The 15,731-nt window shown below is 39.2% G+C and overlaps 1 protein-coding gene across 7 annotated transcripts in view; it reads right to left on the reverse strand.

Moving 5' to 3' along the window:
* Positions 1 to 15,731, reverse strand: part of kcnip4a (potassium voltage-gated channel interacting protein 4a) — a 114,023-nt gene that overhangs the window by 7,972 nt on the left and 90,320 nt on the right. For 6 of the 7 annotated variants that reach the window (XR_009666836.1, XM_061031845.1, XM_061031848.1 and 3 more), the window contains one exon: positions 3,692 to 3,816. Coding sequence is in view for 6 of the 7 variants with exons in the window: in XM_061031845.1 (XP_060887828.1) it covers positions 3,692 to 3,816 (125 nt within the window). In the remaining variant the exon portion in view is untranslated. Of the gene's footprint in view, positions 1 to 3,691; positions 3,817 to 6,019; positions 6,147 to 15,731 lie in introns of those variants that run through there. The other variant, XM_061031850.1, reaches the window with a different exon arrangement.

A 15,731-nucleotide genomic window follows, 5' to 3' on the forward strand; every position in this document is an offset into this window, starting at 1 on the left:
TCGGTTGAGTATCTCACTTTACTTTCCAATTTCACAACTATTTTCCAGCCAGTGCTGCAGAAATGATCAGCACAGGGAGAAAACCTTGAAGAAAGAACAAATCCACTCTAAAACCAAAGCTGCTCCTCAAAATCATTGTACGTCTGAAATACAGACAGTTTCTCTGTGTTGTTTGGAAGAGCTCCCGTTAATTAGAGCTTTGTTTATGCTCTACAACATTGCAGTGAACGGCTGTCAACAGTCAACCTTTTGCTGAAGTAGTGCAGGGAAATGTCATGTAATTAAATATTTTTTAACAACATCTAATTTCACCTCAGTAGTAAAGTCACTGCACGCCTCTAATAGTGTGTTTGTTTTTGTACAGTGATGGGCAATTACAGCTGTCGACACTTAAACAACACTGATTATATGACAGTCATATATTCCAGGCTCTAGTCCAAGTCAGCTTCTTGCTCTCACCTTGCTAAGTCATCCTCACAATCCTGAAGGGAAATTAAAAGTCAGAAAACTTTGCGATTCTTGAACTGAGTCTCAAACTGAAATAAAGAATTCAACTGATCGGATTATATCGGATTCCTCTCCCCGCCTCGTGATGATATTGGCAAGGGAGGCAGTTTTTCTATCGAGAATGAAGCCAGTGTGTTATCAAGTTATCATCTCGTACAACACTGTGCCCCTGCAATTTAATTTAAAGTTCAGTGAAATCCGTACACTCAGTTGATGCCTGCACTGCCTTAAGCTCCCATCAGGATGAACTTTGATGTCGCTAAGATAAACGTCAGCACCTCATTCACTCACTGTTCTTTATAGACGTCATTTATGTTGAGCTTTTGGGAAAGGCTGTTTTCTTCTAATGCATTTTGATGTTCATCAGGGAGAACCAAAAGATTAATTCATTCCACCATTAAGGACATACAATGATTTACAATTTGAACAACATTTTACAATATTTAAGGGTTAGGGTTAGGGTTAGAGTTAAGGTTGATAGACAAATTTGATTCACTCATACCCAGGTCATAAAATGGAAATGTAGGTTGAAGGTGCATTAGTATTGGTTCATTCTTATATCTTAGCTTCCTATTGATATGCAAACTTTTCACAAGCTTATATTTCTTAATCTAAATCAAAACTGAAGTCAGATTTAATTCAATATCATTCATTATCAATCTAATAGGTGAGCATTAGAGGTCAAAACATTTATCTGTACTCATTTAATAGTCTTGTAAACTTAGCCCACCCATGATAAGAAAATCACAAATACAATCTGTGAAATTCCTTTTCTGAACCAGTGACGCAGCGCGGCAATAAGCAGTGTGGGGAATGAAATAATCCTGTGAACAGAGGCATCATCTTTGATGGAATAGACACTGTGCGATCTTAATCCAATGCCAGAGGCAATGTCCTGCACTGTGAACTGTGAAAGCCCAGCAGATTTAAGCAAGATGTGAGGACATATTGTGTTATTTCCTTTTGTCTTCTTGAGTCAAGGGACTTATGAAATGATAGAATCTCTTATTTCTTTACGGTGGCCTTTGCTCTGATTCCACCTGAAGAGTAAATCCCAGTCAGAGCCCTTCATTTTGTCTCAAAGCTTGAATTTGAGCACCTGTGCTGCAAATGAATGACAAGTTTGTTGTCAAGACGAATGACCTTCTTCTACCGACCACATTAAGAGGTATTTGATTTGCTCCAAAGCCCTGGACGACAAGGACAAAGGGCCAAATTTCTCATTTTGGGAGCCATGCCAGCTTCAATTAGTCTGGCTGGCCTTAAAAGCCTGCCTTATTCTACCAATCTTACTGGGTAGGGGTGAATCAGAGATGAGTTATTTGACCCTGACACTTGTATGGAATGAGTGATGGGGGTAAAAAAAACTATTTAGCAGCTGTACAATTTGGGATTCTGCCATAACATTGATGTGATTGAAGTATCTTAAAAACAAAGATTTAAAGATGTTTTCTCCTCATAATAATTCTAAACACATTTTCGAAGTACTAGCCCATATTTAAACCAGGTGGCATCGCACAGACGAGCAGAGACTTCAGCTTGTGTCATTGTTTTGTGTGCAAGTGGGTGTAAATGATGCACAACTTAATGGGATTTCTTGGGAAAGAAAATACAAAGAAAGCAGAGACTGAGGGGGAACGGTAACTTGCTGTATGCTTTGCAGGGAGAAGGAGCATTGGATGAGAATGGATGGGAAGAAATTGTCAAAAGGGTTAGACTATTTCTAAGTGCTGACTAGACTGGAGATTATAACCTCAGTGTTATTTTTGGGGCCATTTTTTGCCTTTATAAGACAGCTAAAGAGAGACAGGAAAAGATGGGAGGAGAGAGTAGGGGGATGACATGCAGCAGGGGGCCGAGGCCAGATTGGAACCCACAGCCACTTCAACGAGGACAATACATGGGACACACGACATAACTGCTGGGATATCCTGCGCCCAAATACCTCAGTGTTTGAATATCTGTTAACAGCTAAGTTCAGCCTCAAGGGCTAAATCATTCACTGGGACTGCTCTCTCGGATTGGCTACTGTATTTTAGTAACACTTAAAGGTAATGACATTTAAAATTCAGATTATAAATTCCACATATGAACTATAAAATCCTGAACCAACCGTTTCACCACCACCAACTGAATTTCCCCTCGCATGACTAATAAAGTCTTCTTCTTCCTAGATTTGACACAATCTGAAAACTTTCATCCAATCGTATTGCTTCTTGAGGGACCAGGGAACCAGCGCCTGTGGAGTCTTTACTAAATATTGTGCAGATATATCTTTACATTTTAATGGATAAGTGAAAACTTGCTGGGGTGATGCTGCTATGAGACCCAGAGGTGGACTAAAGTCATCCAGCTATATCATCTTGGAACCTTAATCCTTCAAACAGAGTCCTTGAGATATTTTAATGCTTTCAGTTGTGAGCTGATTGACGGCGAAATCTGTTATGTAAAACAAAATAATTATTGAGAGGGTGTCTGCAAGATTTTGTCCCTCAGAGGAAGTCATGCAGAGTGTGCGGCACAAATTAAAAGCCTCATTAGTGCACTTCTTACCTCTTTCTCCGTCTCAAGTGGAAGCAGACTAATGGGCAGGCTTTGTAGGGACTTTGCAGGAGCATATAGTGCAGGCTCAACAGGAAAGTGAAGCCTCATGGGACTTCCAAACATCACAGGACTCTCACTATCCTGCTCTCTTTCATTGCCAGACAATTTGGGTTGAGTTGATTCTGGGTCATCTCATTACGCCTCACACCAGAGGTGACAATGAGGTTTCTATGAGCTGCTCTGGAGGACTTTGACCTGATTGCTCATCACTAATCTCCCACAATGTGTTCCAGATATGAGCTAATTATCTTTGGCACAGTGTAAAATTTGATTTTCAGTGGTAAACACATTTGGATGTGATAACGATCAGTGCAAGACATAGATGATTCAGGAAAAACAGCACTCATAAGATTCTTGATTTTCATTTTCTAGCATCAACAAAAGAATGAATGCTCAAAAGAAATGTGAAGCAGGATGAAGTAAAGCAATAGAAAATCTTAAAAAACTCTGCCTGCTACAGAAGGGGATGAAAAAGAATAAATGAAATGAAATCAAAGGAAAATAATGCCCAGGAAGGTATGTCCAGCATTGAACAAAGCCCACTGAGCTATACATTATGGATGGTGGCCTGCTCGCTTACATTCTTGAAGCCGCGGTAGAGGATCTGTAGCTCCTTCCGGGAGAAACGGGTCTGCGCTTCGAGCTGCTCTAGGCCCTCGGGGCGATGGCGGACCGCCGATAGTTCAAGCTCATCTTCAACGCTGTCTGTGGAGACGGAGGGAGAAGGTTGGGTGTGAACAGATGCTGCTGAGTCTTAAAGAATTAGCCCCTTAGAGGCTACAACTTGAGATATCCCATTTCACTTATAACAACATCAGTTACAGCTAAGAAAATGAACTCAGGTTCTTCTCTATCCAAACTGAAATGTCCTTTCAAGAAAATATCCATTGAAGAGAATCTACTGACCACTTTTACCACATTACTTCAGCTTATATGAGAATATAGATGTAACATTGGTACATCTTTATAAAGCCATAGTAAATGAAATGCCTTTAAAGTTAGGGTTAGCCATTTGCTACTTTCCCCATTTCTTTTAAATCAACTGTATATCTCCATACAGCGATTCTGTGATAATCTATATATAGCAATCATAAAATGTGACATCATGACATCTGATTAACTGAAGGATATAATATGCCTCTGTAACGTTGCAGGTGGTAAAGTCGAGATCATTGTATTTATTCTCTGCATATCGGTGTCAGTTTCACCTCTCATCATGCTTCGTCCTTCAACCTCTTCTCACCACTGTCTGACATTATCCCGCTGTCTTCTTCTTCTTTTATCCTATACTGTCAACCTCTTCTTTGGCCAATTAACTCCTGTACATGTTTCCCACTTTCATGTCAAAAGCGCCACTGTTTAAGGTCATGTAGTAATGATGCAGTGACTCATACTGGCGCTACATTTTTAAAAAGTTAATAATGGATATTTGACACCAGCAATTCAATAACTGTATTGTATCAGTATTTTTCCCTTCCTCATTCTCTATTGTTCCATCAAACTTTGATCTTCTTTAACTACATTACTATATAATCATTGATGAATTAAAAAAAGATGGATAAGGGATCATTTGACCAGTGCACATCTTGTTGCTCAACACTGATAGTTCTTTAAAAGAAAAGTCTAAATGACCCAGGTCCAGGCACTCAGGATGGTTGGAAAAGTATAAAAGGCCTTTATAATTCACAGGGCTACAAACTTAGAAATATACCAATGCATATCTGCTTGAGCTTTCTTCAGGGTGTTGTAACACACACTGAGAGTATTGCTGCAGTCACCACAGGTTTGCACAGGTGAGGCGTGCAGCATTTGTTTGATGTAATTCCATTTAATATAAATCGTTCTGTAATAACTTTTTATGCTGCCGTCTTGGCCTAGACTTCTTTGCAAGAGATTTTGTATCTCAACGGTAATATTCTTGCTCCATTACAGTTCAATACATTTCCCTGAGATGCCCTTTTTCTCACCCTTACACCAAGTTCTTTAATTTACTTCACAATACCAAAGAAAAAACGGACTCCCCTGCTTCTACACTAATAGGACAGCAGAGGTAATTAAGGTTTGTGCGACTCAAGAACAAAGTCCTTGTGGCAGAGAGCCCCTTCATGAAGGAGGGTGGCTGCACCCTGTGATACTTTTTAATGGGTCTGTGCTGTTGGCAGATGCTGTCTGGGCCCTGTCACCGACCACAGCGTCCTCGCAGCACAGCATTTGGCTTGTCTTATTGGCTCAGGGCCTCCCACATACCTGAAGTGTGACACAGTGTCTAAATGGCTCATTAGCTCTGAGGGTCTTATTGTGGCCCGGGCAGACAAAAGACTTCTGACAGGGCACAATCAACCTTCTGCTACAGAGCTCATGCTTTGTATGCCTTCAAGTTGTTAAATGATGTATTATAAGCTATCTGATATGATCCTCATTATCAAATGAGTCTAAATGTTCTGTTAGATTATTGTTTCTAATCCATGTTTAACATTAGATATCAAATTCATTTGTTCATGTAAAAAAAGACATATATGATTGTTTAGAAGCAGACATTAATGTGGAGAATCAAAAAGATTTTGACAGCAAACACCATTCTGACAAAATGACTGAGCACTTCACTCTGCATATAAAAATAAACCCAAATCACACATTCAGTTACCATTCTGTGTGACTTTTCAGCTGTAAAACCAAAATGTCAATAACTACTTTATAAAAGTGGGTATAAGATGAACTTCAGCAAAAGCAATCATTTGTGGAGCCCGTTTTGAGGAGCATGTCCTCATAGAAGGAGGGAAAAAAAGGATGAAAAAGCATCTTAAACATTATCAACAATGAAAAAAAACCTCAAACAGACACAAATAGAGACAGAAACAGAGAAAGAGAAAGAGAGAGAGAGAGAGAGCGCCTGTGAAGAGCCACTTGCTTTGATTACTGGAGGATGACTTTTTGGCTGTGGAGCACGGAAAGAGCCTCATGAGTCGAGCTCTCACTCCACGCTTGTGGACAATCTGAGGGTAGCCTGGGAAATACAGCATTAGGTTTCATGGTTACCCCGGGCAGCTCACAGCCTCCATACATTCTAGGAAACTGGACATGCAAGCGACAAGGGTCTATAATTCAGTACAGACAGAAAGGCTAGAAAACAGCTGGTTCTTCAGGACAACAACTCAGTATTTTGCACTGCAATAGTGTCAAAACGATTTGTTTAATTTGGCATTTTTTTTATGGCATTATATGAAATAAATTGTTCAACATCTCTATGACGTGTGATAATTGAAGCATGAATTGTGAATGGTTAAATTATCTTTAACCAGTCTTTTTTCTGTGTGGTGTTTCTATAAACAGGAAGTGTTTAGGTAACACTGTCTCTCCTGTGCTGTGCTTTTCAACCGCAAGGTCTAATCTAACCACATTTTCTCTGCCTTCCTCTTTTTCCTCAGTCATTGTGCCCGTTACATTTGCAGTGGTGACCAGATGGACACCAATTATTCTGAGAGTAGCTCACTTGGAGCTGGGGATCCATGTGATCGTCCAAATGGTGTAAAATGCATGACAAATTCATCCTGATTCGATAATTGCTGGTTGGTTAAATGTTGATGCATGGTGTGTGCATGCAAAGGGTTTTCTTATTGAATTTTTCTGAGTGCCTTTTGCAGTGTATTTATTGTCAACGGTCGTACTGGGATATCGATGCAAATGTGGTTAATCGTGCAATTGCTCTAATTTTTCTGGATTTATCACTGGTTACAAAATATTAGAGCTTCTGATATTAGTCTCCATGAAAGAGCAAATGCTTGAGGTTAAATACCAGATATAGGCAGGCTAGCAAAACAAAAAAATATAGGTTCTGAATTAATTCAATTTAACGCTAAGGTTGTATTAAAGTAGCTCCTTTGTCAGTGTGCATACTGATGTTACTCTATAGCAGTAAAGTACTAGTTCATGGCGGCTTACATATAGCGTCATTGTACGTCCTTAACAACTAGTTCACTGGGTTACATTACTTATTTACAACGCTCTAAGCATCTAAGCGCTTTGCAGGTCATTAGGGTAAAACAAGCTGAAATCATGATATGGATCCTGTGACCTCACGTGAGAACTGGATAACCCATCAGGTGTCAACTCATTTCACTCACAGCCAAGCATGCTCCTTGCCTAATATGTATTTTCCTCCTGTCAGTGTAACAGAGTCAGCTTGTTACATGACCGGTAAATCCATCTTGGCTTTAAAAGGTTTGAACACATAACCACAAAAATAAATAAATATATAAATTTATGATTTAATATGTGAAGTTTTTAAGTATGAAATTAAAAACCTTGCCTAAAGTGGACAGGCCCATTTCCCTCCCGCCCTGGGCTATTCTGAAAAACTGAGAGTGAGCGAGGATGGATAACTGCTTTGTGCTCTCCAGTGATGCAAACCATTTGTCAATCTCCCCAACACTCAATTCATTTCAAGGCTGTGATGGCAGGTAAGAGTAATAGCTGAGGTGGAGTTCAAAGCATGTTTACAACCAGACAACCCAGCGTCAGGATGGCCGATGGGAGTTGTAAGGAGCCTCTATAAACCTGGGCTATAAAGGGACATGGCGCTAACAATTACATCATTGAATAAAGGCTGTGGAAGAATTGGGTTATAATTCTGCTACATGGTCTGGCTATATACTGGCTGTCCAGAGGAAAAGACAGTTAAAATAAGAACGACTTGGGTTTAAAACGTCAGAGCTAGAGAAATCTAAGAGAAGCCAGCTCAAAGAAGAGCTGTCCTGAGCCTTATGGGAAATACAACTGATGAAACGACAGTGAAGTGAAAGTCTGATTAAACCCAAGTATTTTAAATTTATCCTATGGGCATTCATAATGGCTCTACCAAATTTAATTTCAACCAATCTAACAGTTGTTGGGATATTCCAATATACCCTCAAAACTCATAACCACCAAGAATTACATGTCATACCTAAGAGGAACCTCTTTTCACTTGTTCATTAGTGTTGGTCTGAAAATTTGTGATGTATTTAATCTTTTTAATTGTATCTGTTTAATGGCTTTTGTAAATCCTCAACAAAAATGGCTGAGTTTGAAGCAAAATGGACTAACCTAAAGCAAAAATCCTCCTCCTGGTCTCACAAACACTTTCTAAGCATGCTGGAAATGCAGATAGATTTTGGAATCCTTTCACCCTCATATTGTGCAAACAGCACACATAAAGAGCAGCTGGTTAATAGCTATTGGCTTGGATCTTATAATCTACACAATGACCTACATTATGGGGCACAAAAAGTTCTCATACAGTGAAGGACACAGTGGATTCTGTTCAAGTTTGCTGTCAGCTTAAGGCCACTTCTTAGTGCCCTCTAAAATAAAACACTAACTTTGAAACTCAGAGGATGAAGACACAATGTTTATCTCTCATCTGTTCTTGTTACTCGCCTGACACACACCTTCCTACCTGAGTGGAGAGGAGACGTCTGAGTGCCCTCACTGAGGATGAATAAGACAGATGTTGCTTTTGCTAGCAGGTGATATTGGTCTTGACAGCAAGCTGGTGTTATGTGGACGCATGACTGTAAGACACAGTTGTATCTTTCCAAGCTTAAAGCTCAAGGACAATGTGTTGGGCTGCAGTATTTTGTCCTGGATAACGCTGAAAGACTACAGTGAAAGAGCAAAAATCATTTAGACAACTTAGGAACTGAAAGCAGGAATGTTGGTTAAAAACAAAATGAAAGAAAAAAAAACTGCTCTCTTCAGTGAAATAGAGCAGAGTATGAGGGACACAGTGTGTAATCAGGCAAGAAAAGAGCATGCAGTCATGGCTGTCTGATTAATGTTTGCCCTTTTACTTTATTGACTAAATGGATCAGACACTTTAATATGTGTGTGTGATAATGCGTGTGGATCGTGCTGTGCAGCTCCAGTGCCATTACCCACCAAAGTCAAAGTTGACAATTTGGCTGGTATAAAAAAAAAAGTGAATGTCTGGTGTTGTCCTGAAGAAGTGTATCAAATAAAAATTCTTCACGTTTTACTCATTCATTCATTCATTTCGTGCACATACACAAAGTCATGCCACACTTTTGCCTTCCTTGAAAACAAAAAGAAAACTGATGGTACCATGTTGCTGAGTGGCTGCTGCTGTAATGGCAGCTTGTAGCTGAATGCATAGCTCATCAGAAATGTAATTTATCAAACACAAAGCTGTCTTAGCCATTTTAGCCTGCAGCTATACAACAAAATGAGATTGAATGGGCCAATGCAGGTAATAAACAAGAACAAATGATCTTAAATATGGTTCTTAAAGGGAATGGTGCAGCATGTTTTCTTAGACTATAGTATTGCATATTTGTCTTCAATGAGGCAGCAAAACTGTAACCTTACCCTGAAGAAAACATGTGAGAATAAAACCCCCCAAAATGACCAATCAATCATAGATCAATGCTACACTCCTTTGAGCTTTTTGATCAATGAGTCTGTTTTTGAAACGGCAAAATCAAGCCACAGGGTATAACCTCAACAGCCTGGAATCAATCTGATCCATCAGTTTCATCATAAACAAACTAAAATGTGTTCATCTGACCATGCACGGCTGCTTGATCTCAAGAAAGGTTGGGTCAGTTCATGTGCTGAACACGCAGTTTGATGAAAACTGCTGCTGAGCTTGCTGCTTCTTTGGAATTGTACGAGGGTGTACATTAAGAGCTACACGGAGGCAAACGATGCCCTGAGGGCCCACATAAAGCAGAAGGCCCTTACTTGGCATAATATTGAAATGAAGTGTTAACTGGTTTAATGATTGGGGAATTTAAGGTTTAACCTGTGTGAAATTAGCTGAGAAGGAGTGGATAGCATCAATCAACGCTGTAGTTCATTTTTTTTTCTTACAACCTCTCTCATTTTTATGCGTCTTTCCCTCCAGAGTTTGTGTGCTTCTGTGTGTGTTTCTGTGTGTGTCTGAGCTAAGGTCTTAACTAACACAGTTTAGCTCCTTGCCGTTAATTTAGAACCAAGGCGCCAAAAAGGGCGGGGCTCACAAAAGTAGGCCATGACTCCAAAGGGATCACAACTTATCCTCTGACAGTTGACATGATAGTGTTACTGGCAGCGGCATACAAAGCTACGCAGTTTCCGTAATGGTCTGGAGATCTTTGACCACTTTGGGATAGTGGCTCTGTGTTACACATGATTGCTGTCTTAATGTAATTGAATAAGTCTCTGTGACCTCTCTTGGTTTCACTTAATGCTTTGGAAAAAAAGCCTGTTCCCACTTGGGTTATAAGAAAAGCCCTTTTAAATAATGAAAAAATAAAGCCAATTTCATTCTTTTGTTTTGAGAAATTGCTTTCATCAATCATTTTCTATTTATTTGAGGGATAGAAAAAAATAAATAAATAGAACGCTAAGAGTCTTCAGTCATGCTAGCTGCTCTGCAAATGTATGCCCACTGCTAATAGCAGACATTAACAGGTACTATGTTTGCTGTTTCAACCATCAGCATTATTTAGTCATCAGCACAGTGGATACTCCGCCAGCTAACTATTAGCCTGACATAAAATATTAAAACCAAGGGGATGGACAAGAAAATCTCTGTCTCAAACATTTGAACATCATAAGTAGTCCTTGTGATCAAATTTGAATGATGATGATTCATTTTAAGAAGTATCTACAGTACATTCATAAAAATACATGGAGGGGAGACACATTTATTAGTTACATTTACCCTTCCCCATTGATTTACTGGAGGCTTACAATGGCACAAATATAACACAAGCCTGTCAAACTTTATATCTGATCTCAACTTCTGCTGACCTTATCCACCTGAGCTCACTCCATATATAGCCTGTATTCACTCCTGGCAATAAAATTAACAACTATCAACCACCAATCTTTGGGTATCGAGTTTTTCACAGGGCTGCACTGTGTCCACAGCTGTCCATTTACGGGCAAAATATGTAAATGTAGTTATAAAAGATACATAGATGGTTGTGCTGGCAGAACAATATAGCATATAAGACATTATAAAGTTACTTCCGGGCTTTAAGCTGATTTCAACATTTAATATCCACAGTATAGGAAAGTTAAATTGGAACAGGAATTCTCGGGTGTCAGAATGATTTTTATCATGGCTTTAGGCATGGTGTCGCCATTTCTGGGACATTTCGGTCCCTCTCTGTGAGTGATCTTATCCTGCAGTGGACACCACTGTTGCCTTCCCATCGTTCTACATCTTAATATGACTTTTTGGTTGTGCTTCAAACTGATTCCTAGTTCAGAAGTGTGAAATTACTCTACAGAGACTTCGACCTGCGGCACTGGTTATTTCACCCAGTGATTCATTGTGATACTAGGTCGACCTTCTTCATTATTCCCTCCCAACGTGTAATTCCAAGATACCATCAAGTAACACATTTCCTCGAGTTATGTAGGGCTGCGAAATCCATGTTCTGACATCCATCTTACAGATAGGAGTAGGAGCAAATTATGTTTATGGTGCATTCTGGGAATTTGCCTGGAAGATGAACCTCCAATAAGACCCAGAAATGTCTGACACCACAAGAGTTCATGGCCAACTACACTTAATGCGGTTTGCTTTAAATATTTTCTTTTTCTTTGTTTATCATTGTAGTTATCTAGATAACTTTCTTCATGGTAAAGACCAATTTTGTGGACACTTAAAGTGAGTGACAATGACTAAACTTTATTTGGGGGATATTACAGAAGAGGTTAAAGTCAGTGGTTCCCAGGTGTTAATCTCATAATCCCTTAATCTGTCTCCTGTAGATCTCCAGACAGATGGTATCAAAGTTAAATTGAGTGAACCACTGAGTCTTTCCAAAGATCAATCAGAAAATCTATCCAATGCCAGCTAAAAAGAAATAAATCCCATCAATATAAGAAAGTAAACCTATCAAACAGAGTCCAAATCGATACCTGATGGCTGTTATAAACATATTGTTTAAGCGGCTTATATTTTGGTCGAAGCTAATGACTGTTGAGATGCTTTGCAAACCGGTCAATACCTCTGTCGATTTCAAATTCAAACTCTCCCATCTTCGCAAAGGGCAACTTACTATTAGCAACAGTGCAACCATGAAACATTTAGAGAAGGTCATGTTGCCATTTGGTCAATTACACAAATGCAGAGGCAGAAGCCTTTTGGGCGGATTAAATGTATGTTAATCAACAAAAGCGAGGGGATTAGATCCTTCTCTTTTAAAGCCAAATATTTAAAGGGTTTGCATGAGGACGGCAGGTTCACTTTAACACATTGTCACAGTGTTAAAAGTCCCAAGGCTGCCTGTTGTTTTTCAGCAAAACAGGGACAAATGTGACAGACACTTGACAGCCTGCAATTAACTGAAATGAAACCCGGCAAGACAAGGGACAAGGACTGCAGACAAGCAGGGGTCTGGCAGCTTGGCCGGTGGTGGATTTTATTCATGTTGGCATGAGTCCCAAAAATGAAAAAAGCCAGTTTGATATCAGTCTGACCTGCTCACGATGCTGCCAGCAGGATGCTAAATTGGTTAAACTGTTGTGTGGCTAGTTTGAATGATTGCTCTGTTAACAACACATCTTCTAATACATGATCTTTTAAACATGGGGTGAATTAATTGATCTAAATTGATCATAAATGGACAGGTGAGAGCAAAAGGAAATGTATCATAAAAGGGGATGTAAAATAAATGGTTTCTAAATGTGATATACTATGTTTTCAGCTTCAACGTAACAGGACAATTTAGATATACATTCTATGCAACTCTGTCTAAAATGGGAGGCAATGAGTAATACAGCAAGTTCTGCATTTTTGTCCTAAGGGTCTCAGCTATACTAACATATATTGTATTTTGTTCCTGTTAATGTAGAAAGTAATTGAAGGTGTGTGGGAACCTACACTGAAACTTGGTGACACAAGAATACACTTGACTGTTTAAACTTTTCCCCTGAAGAATAATCCCAACAAGAAAAACACCAACTTTTATCAAAGAGTGAACTCTGAAAAGGTGAAAGGGAGTGCAAAAATAAATGCATCAGCCCGAGGACAGAGGATTTAAAACGTCTAGCTCTTTTGCAAAGGCTGACTCTGCCTTTCCTCAGGTGTAATGAATATAAATATTTCCTAATGCTCCAAAACAAATCATAGCTGACATCCAGAATGGCAGAGCTGCCAACACTGGACATCTGCCGATTACAATTCTGCTTTTTTGCAAGTGTTAGATCTGCAGATCTGAGTTAATAAAAGGAAAGTAATTCAAAAACATTTACCACAGTGGTACAGATAAATGCTCCTTTTAGATCAGATAAATTACATGGTTGGACAATGAAGGATGTGAATACAGGTCTGCCATTTGTTCCCATTTGGTGGGCACAAAAACAAATTAGATTGTAGCCTAGTAGAGCGATATGTCACTGCTGTTTTTTAATGACACAGCCTCAAGTTCCTAATGGCAGGCTTGAAAACTGGAAACAGACTCAGGAAGCAGTGTGTCACTGCATGGCCTGTGTTTAAACCAGAGCAAATTGGGAACAATCTTGAGACCATGAAGACCAACTGTCCATCCAACTGTCCTGAATACAAAAACACTCTTTTGAATTCCAAATATTTCAGCTGAGATATGTATTTACTCTGAGTGTTGTGCTTTACTGCCAATGATAAAAAGAAATCTGAGTTTAAGAAGACTGGGGATTTATCTGTTCATCTGTCAACTGGAAAAAAAATATATATTGCAAATGTTTTTTTGCCATTGAAATGATCAGCTAGAGAATATTTTAGTTACATTCACTTTAAACCATACAATTTAACATATATGAAACAGTGTCGAAGAAGCTAATTGATTTCTAATCTTAAAGCTTCTGTGAGGAACATTTGGTTTGTGTTGATTTTGGCGCCCCCTGTGGACAAGTCATTAAATTGCTGATTTTGTCTTTGTACATTTTTTAATGGGTTTTCTTTCAAAATTTTCAAATTCTGACTCCTACCGGGTAACAGTGTTCACAAGCATCAAAATAACAACATAGATATAATAAATATTTATTCTGAGGGTGTTTTTTTAGCATCTGTAGGTCATAAAGAGAAATCACTTTTCATTTCCGTTTGTTTCATAACCAACTACAAACTCCTCACAGGAACTTTAAGAAAGCCATCAAATAAGATGTCCGTCCTTCGCTGTTATGAACTGAGTGTGACTGACTGCAGCGCTGGGGACTGGAGCCAAGGTTCTTAACGGGGGGGTTCATGCGCCCACGCTGGCCAGAATGACACACCATCAGAGGGCAGAGGCATTTATTGGAATCAAGGGGAAAGAGCAGTCTGTGCTTTTAATTGCGATCATTTGTCAGCTGGAAGTGTTTCAATGATAGTCTCTCTCAAAGAAAACCTCGCTTTGGCATTGGAAGCAGAGGTCGCTACCCTTTTTACTCCTCTCATTTAGAATCTTATAGCTGGGACAAAGGAGGAAATTCTATCCACTCTAGCTTCAGAGTTTAAAGGTGAGTCAGAGTCTTTATGAATCACATCCAAGTGAGTCATTTGTTTTCCATTCAATGGCAGGAAACTCACACTGATGATGCACTGACAAGAGTGCATTAATGGATTTAGGGATTTTCTTCCCAAAAGGATATTCACTGTTTATATTGCACATAAACAGCTCGAGTTCCCAAAGACAACCTATTTGGCTGGAATCGTATTTTCTCAACACACTCTCGCTCAGCCAAAAGACAAACATGATATCCGATCTGGGGCAATGCAGCATCTGTTTCCATCTGAGACCGTGGACCAGTTCTGCATGAAAATCACCAAAAGTGGCACAAAATTGGCTTTTAGGGCTGATTACCTTATAACTAACTTACTCAGTTGCTTTCTAGACAATGATGGGTTTAATCACTATTAGAGACAAAAGGTGGAAGCCATTAATGTGTCAGAATGATCAATGGTCTGCTACACAGCTTCAGCTAAAACAAAAGATCCTTGTTTTTGCTTTTTTTTATTTTGTATATTCTGTGCTTTGATTAACAGTGCAGATCTTTGCGTGTTTATAAAGGTAGTATGACTTTTCTGTGTGTGTAAGAGCTGACAGGCTACAGTACATGAGCTGTGATATTCTCTGAGACTCAGTTGCAAATTTAAACTGAGCTCTGTGCAGTTTCAATATCCTATAGTAACGAGATAAGTTCATCTATAGATACACGTCAGCACTTTTCAACACAGTGAGTGTCCCAGTTCTCTTTACATTAAACTGATGAAGTTTGCAGAAAGACCCAGCTATTTCCATCACTTTACTTTCGTCAGATGGGCCATGAGAGGAAGGAATAAAAAACCTTTGCAGAAAGTCAGACACAAAGAAGATCAATCGAAACCAGGGAGACTTCACAAAATAAACATTCAAACACTTTTTTTCATCTATGGATATCAGAAAGGACTATAACGCCTGGAGTTTTCAATCCAGTTGTAGGCAAGGAACTGCTGCATTATGCATGAGAACCTATGTCCTTGCCTTAATTATGGAAAATATTGTTACTGTATCCAAGTGGCAACATGATTATTCATTGTATGTGCTAATTAAAGTCATGGTTATGCTGAATGAGCGGTCGTATAACCTTGATTGAAAAATAAACAACACGGGCAGCTTCAAAGCTCT

This window comes from Labrus mixtus, chromosome 23 (assembly GCF_963584025.1).
Source record: "Labrus mixtus chromosome 23, fLabMix1.1, whole genome shotgun sequence".
Taxonomy (NCBI): Eukaryota; Metazoa; Chordata; class Actinopteri; order Labriformes; family Labridae; genus Labrus; species Labrus mixtus.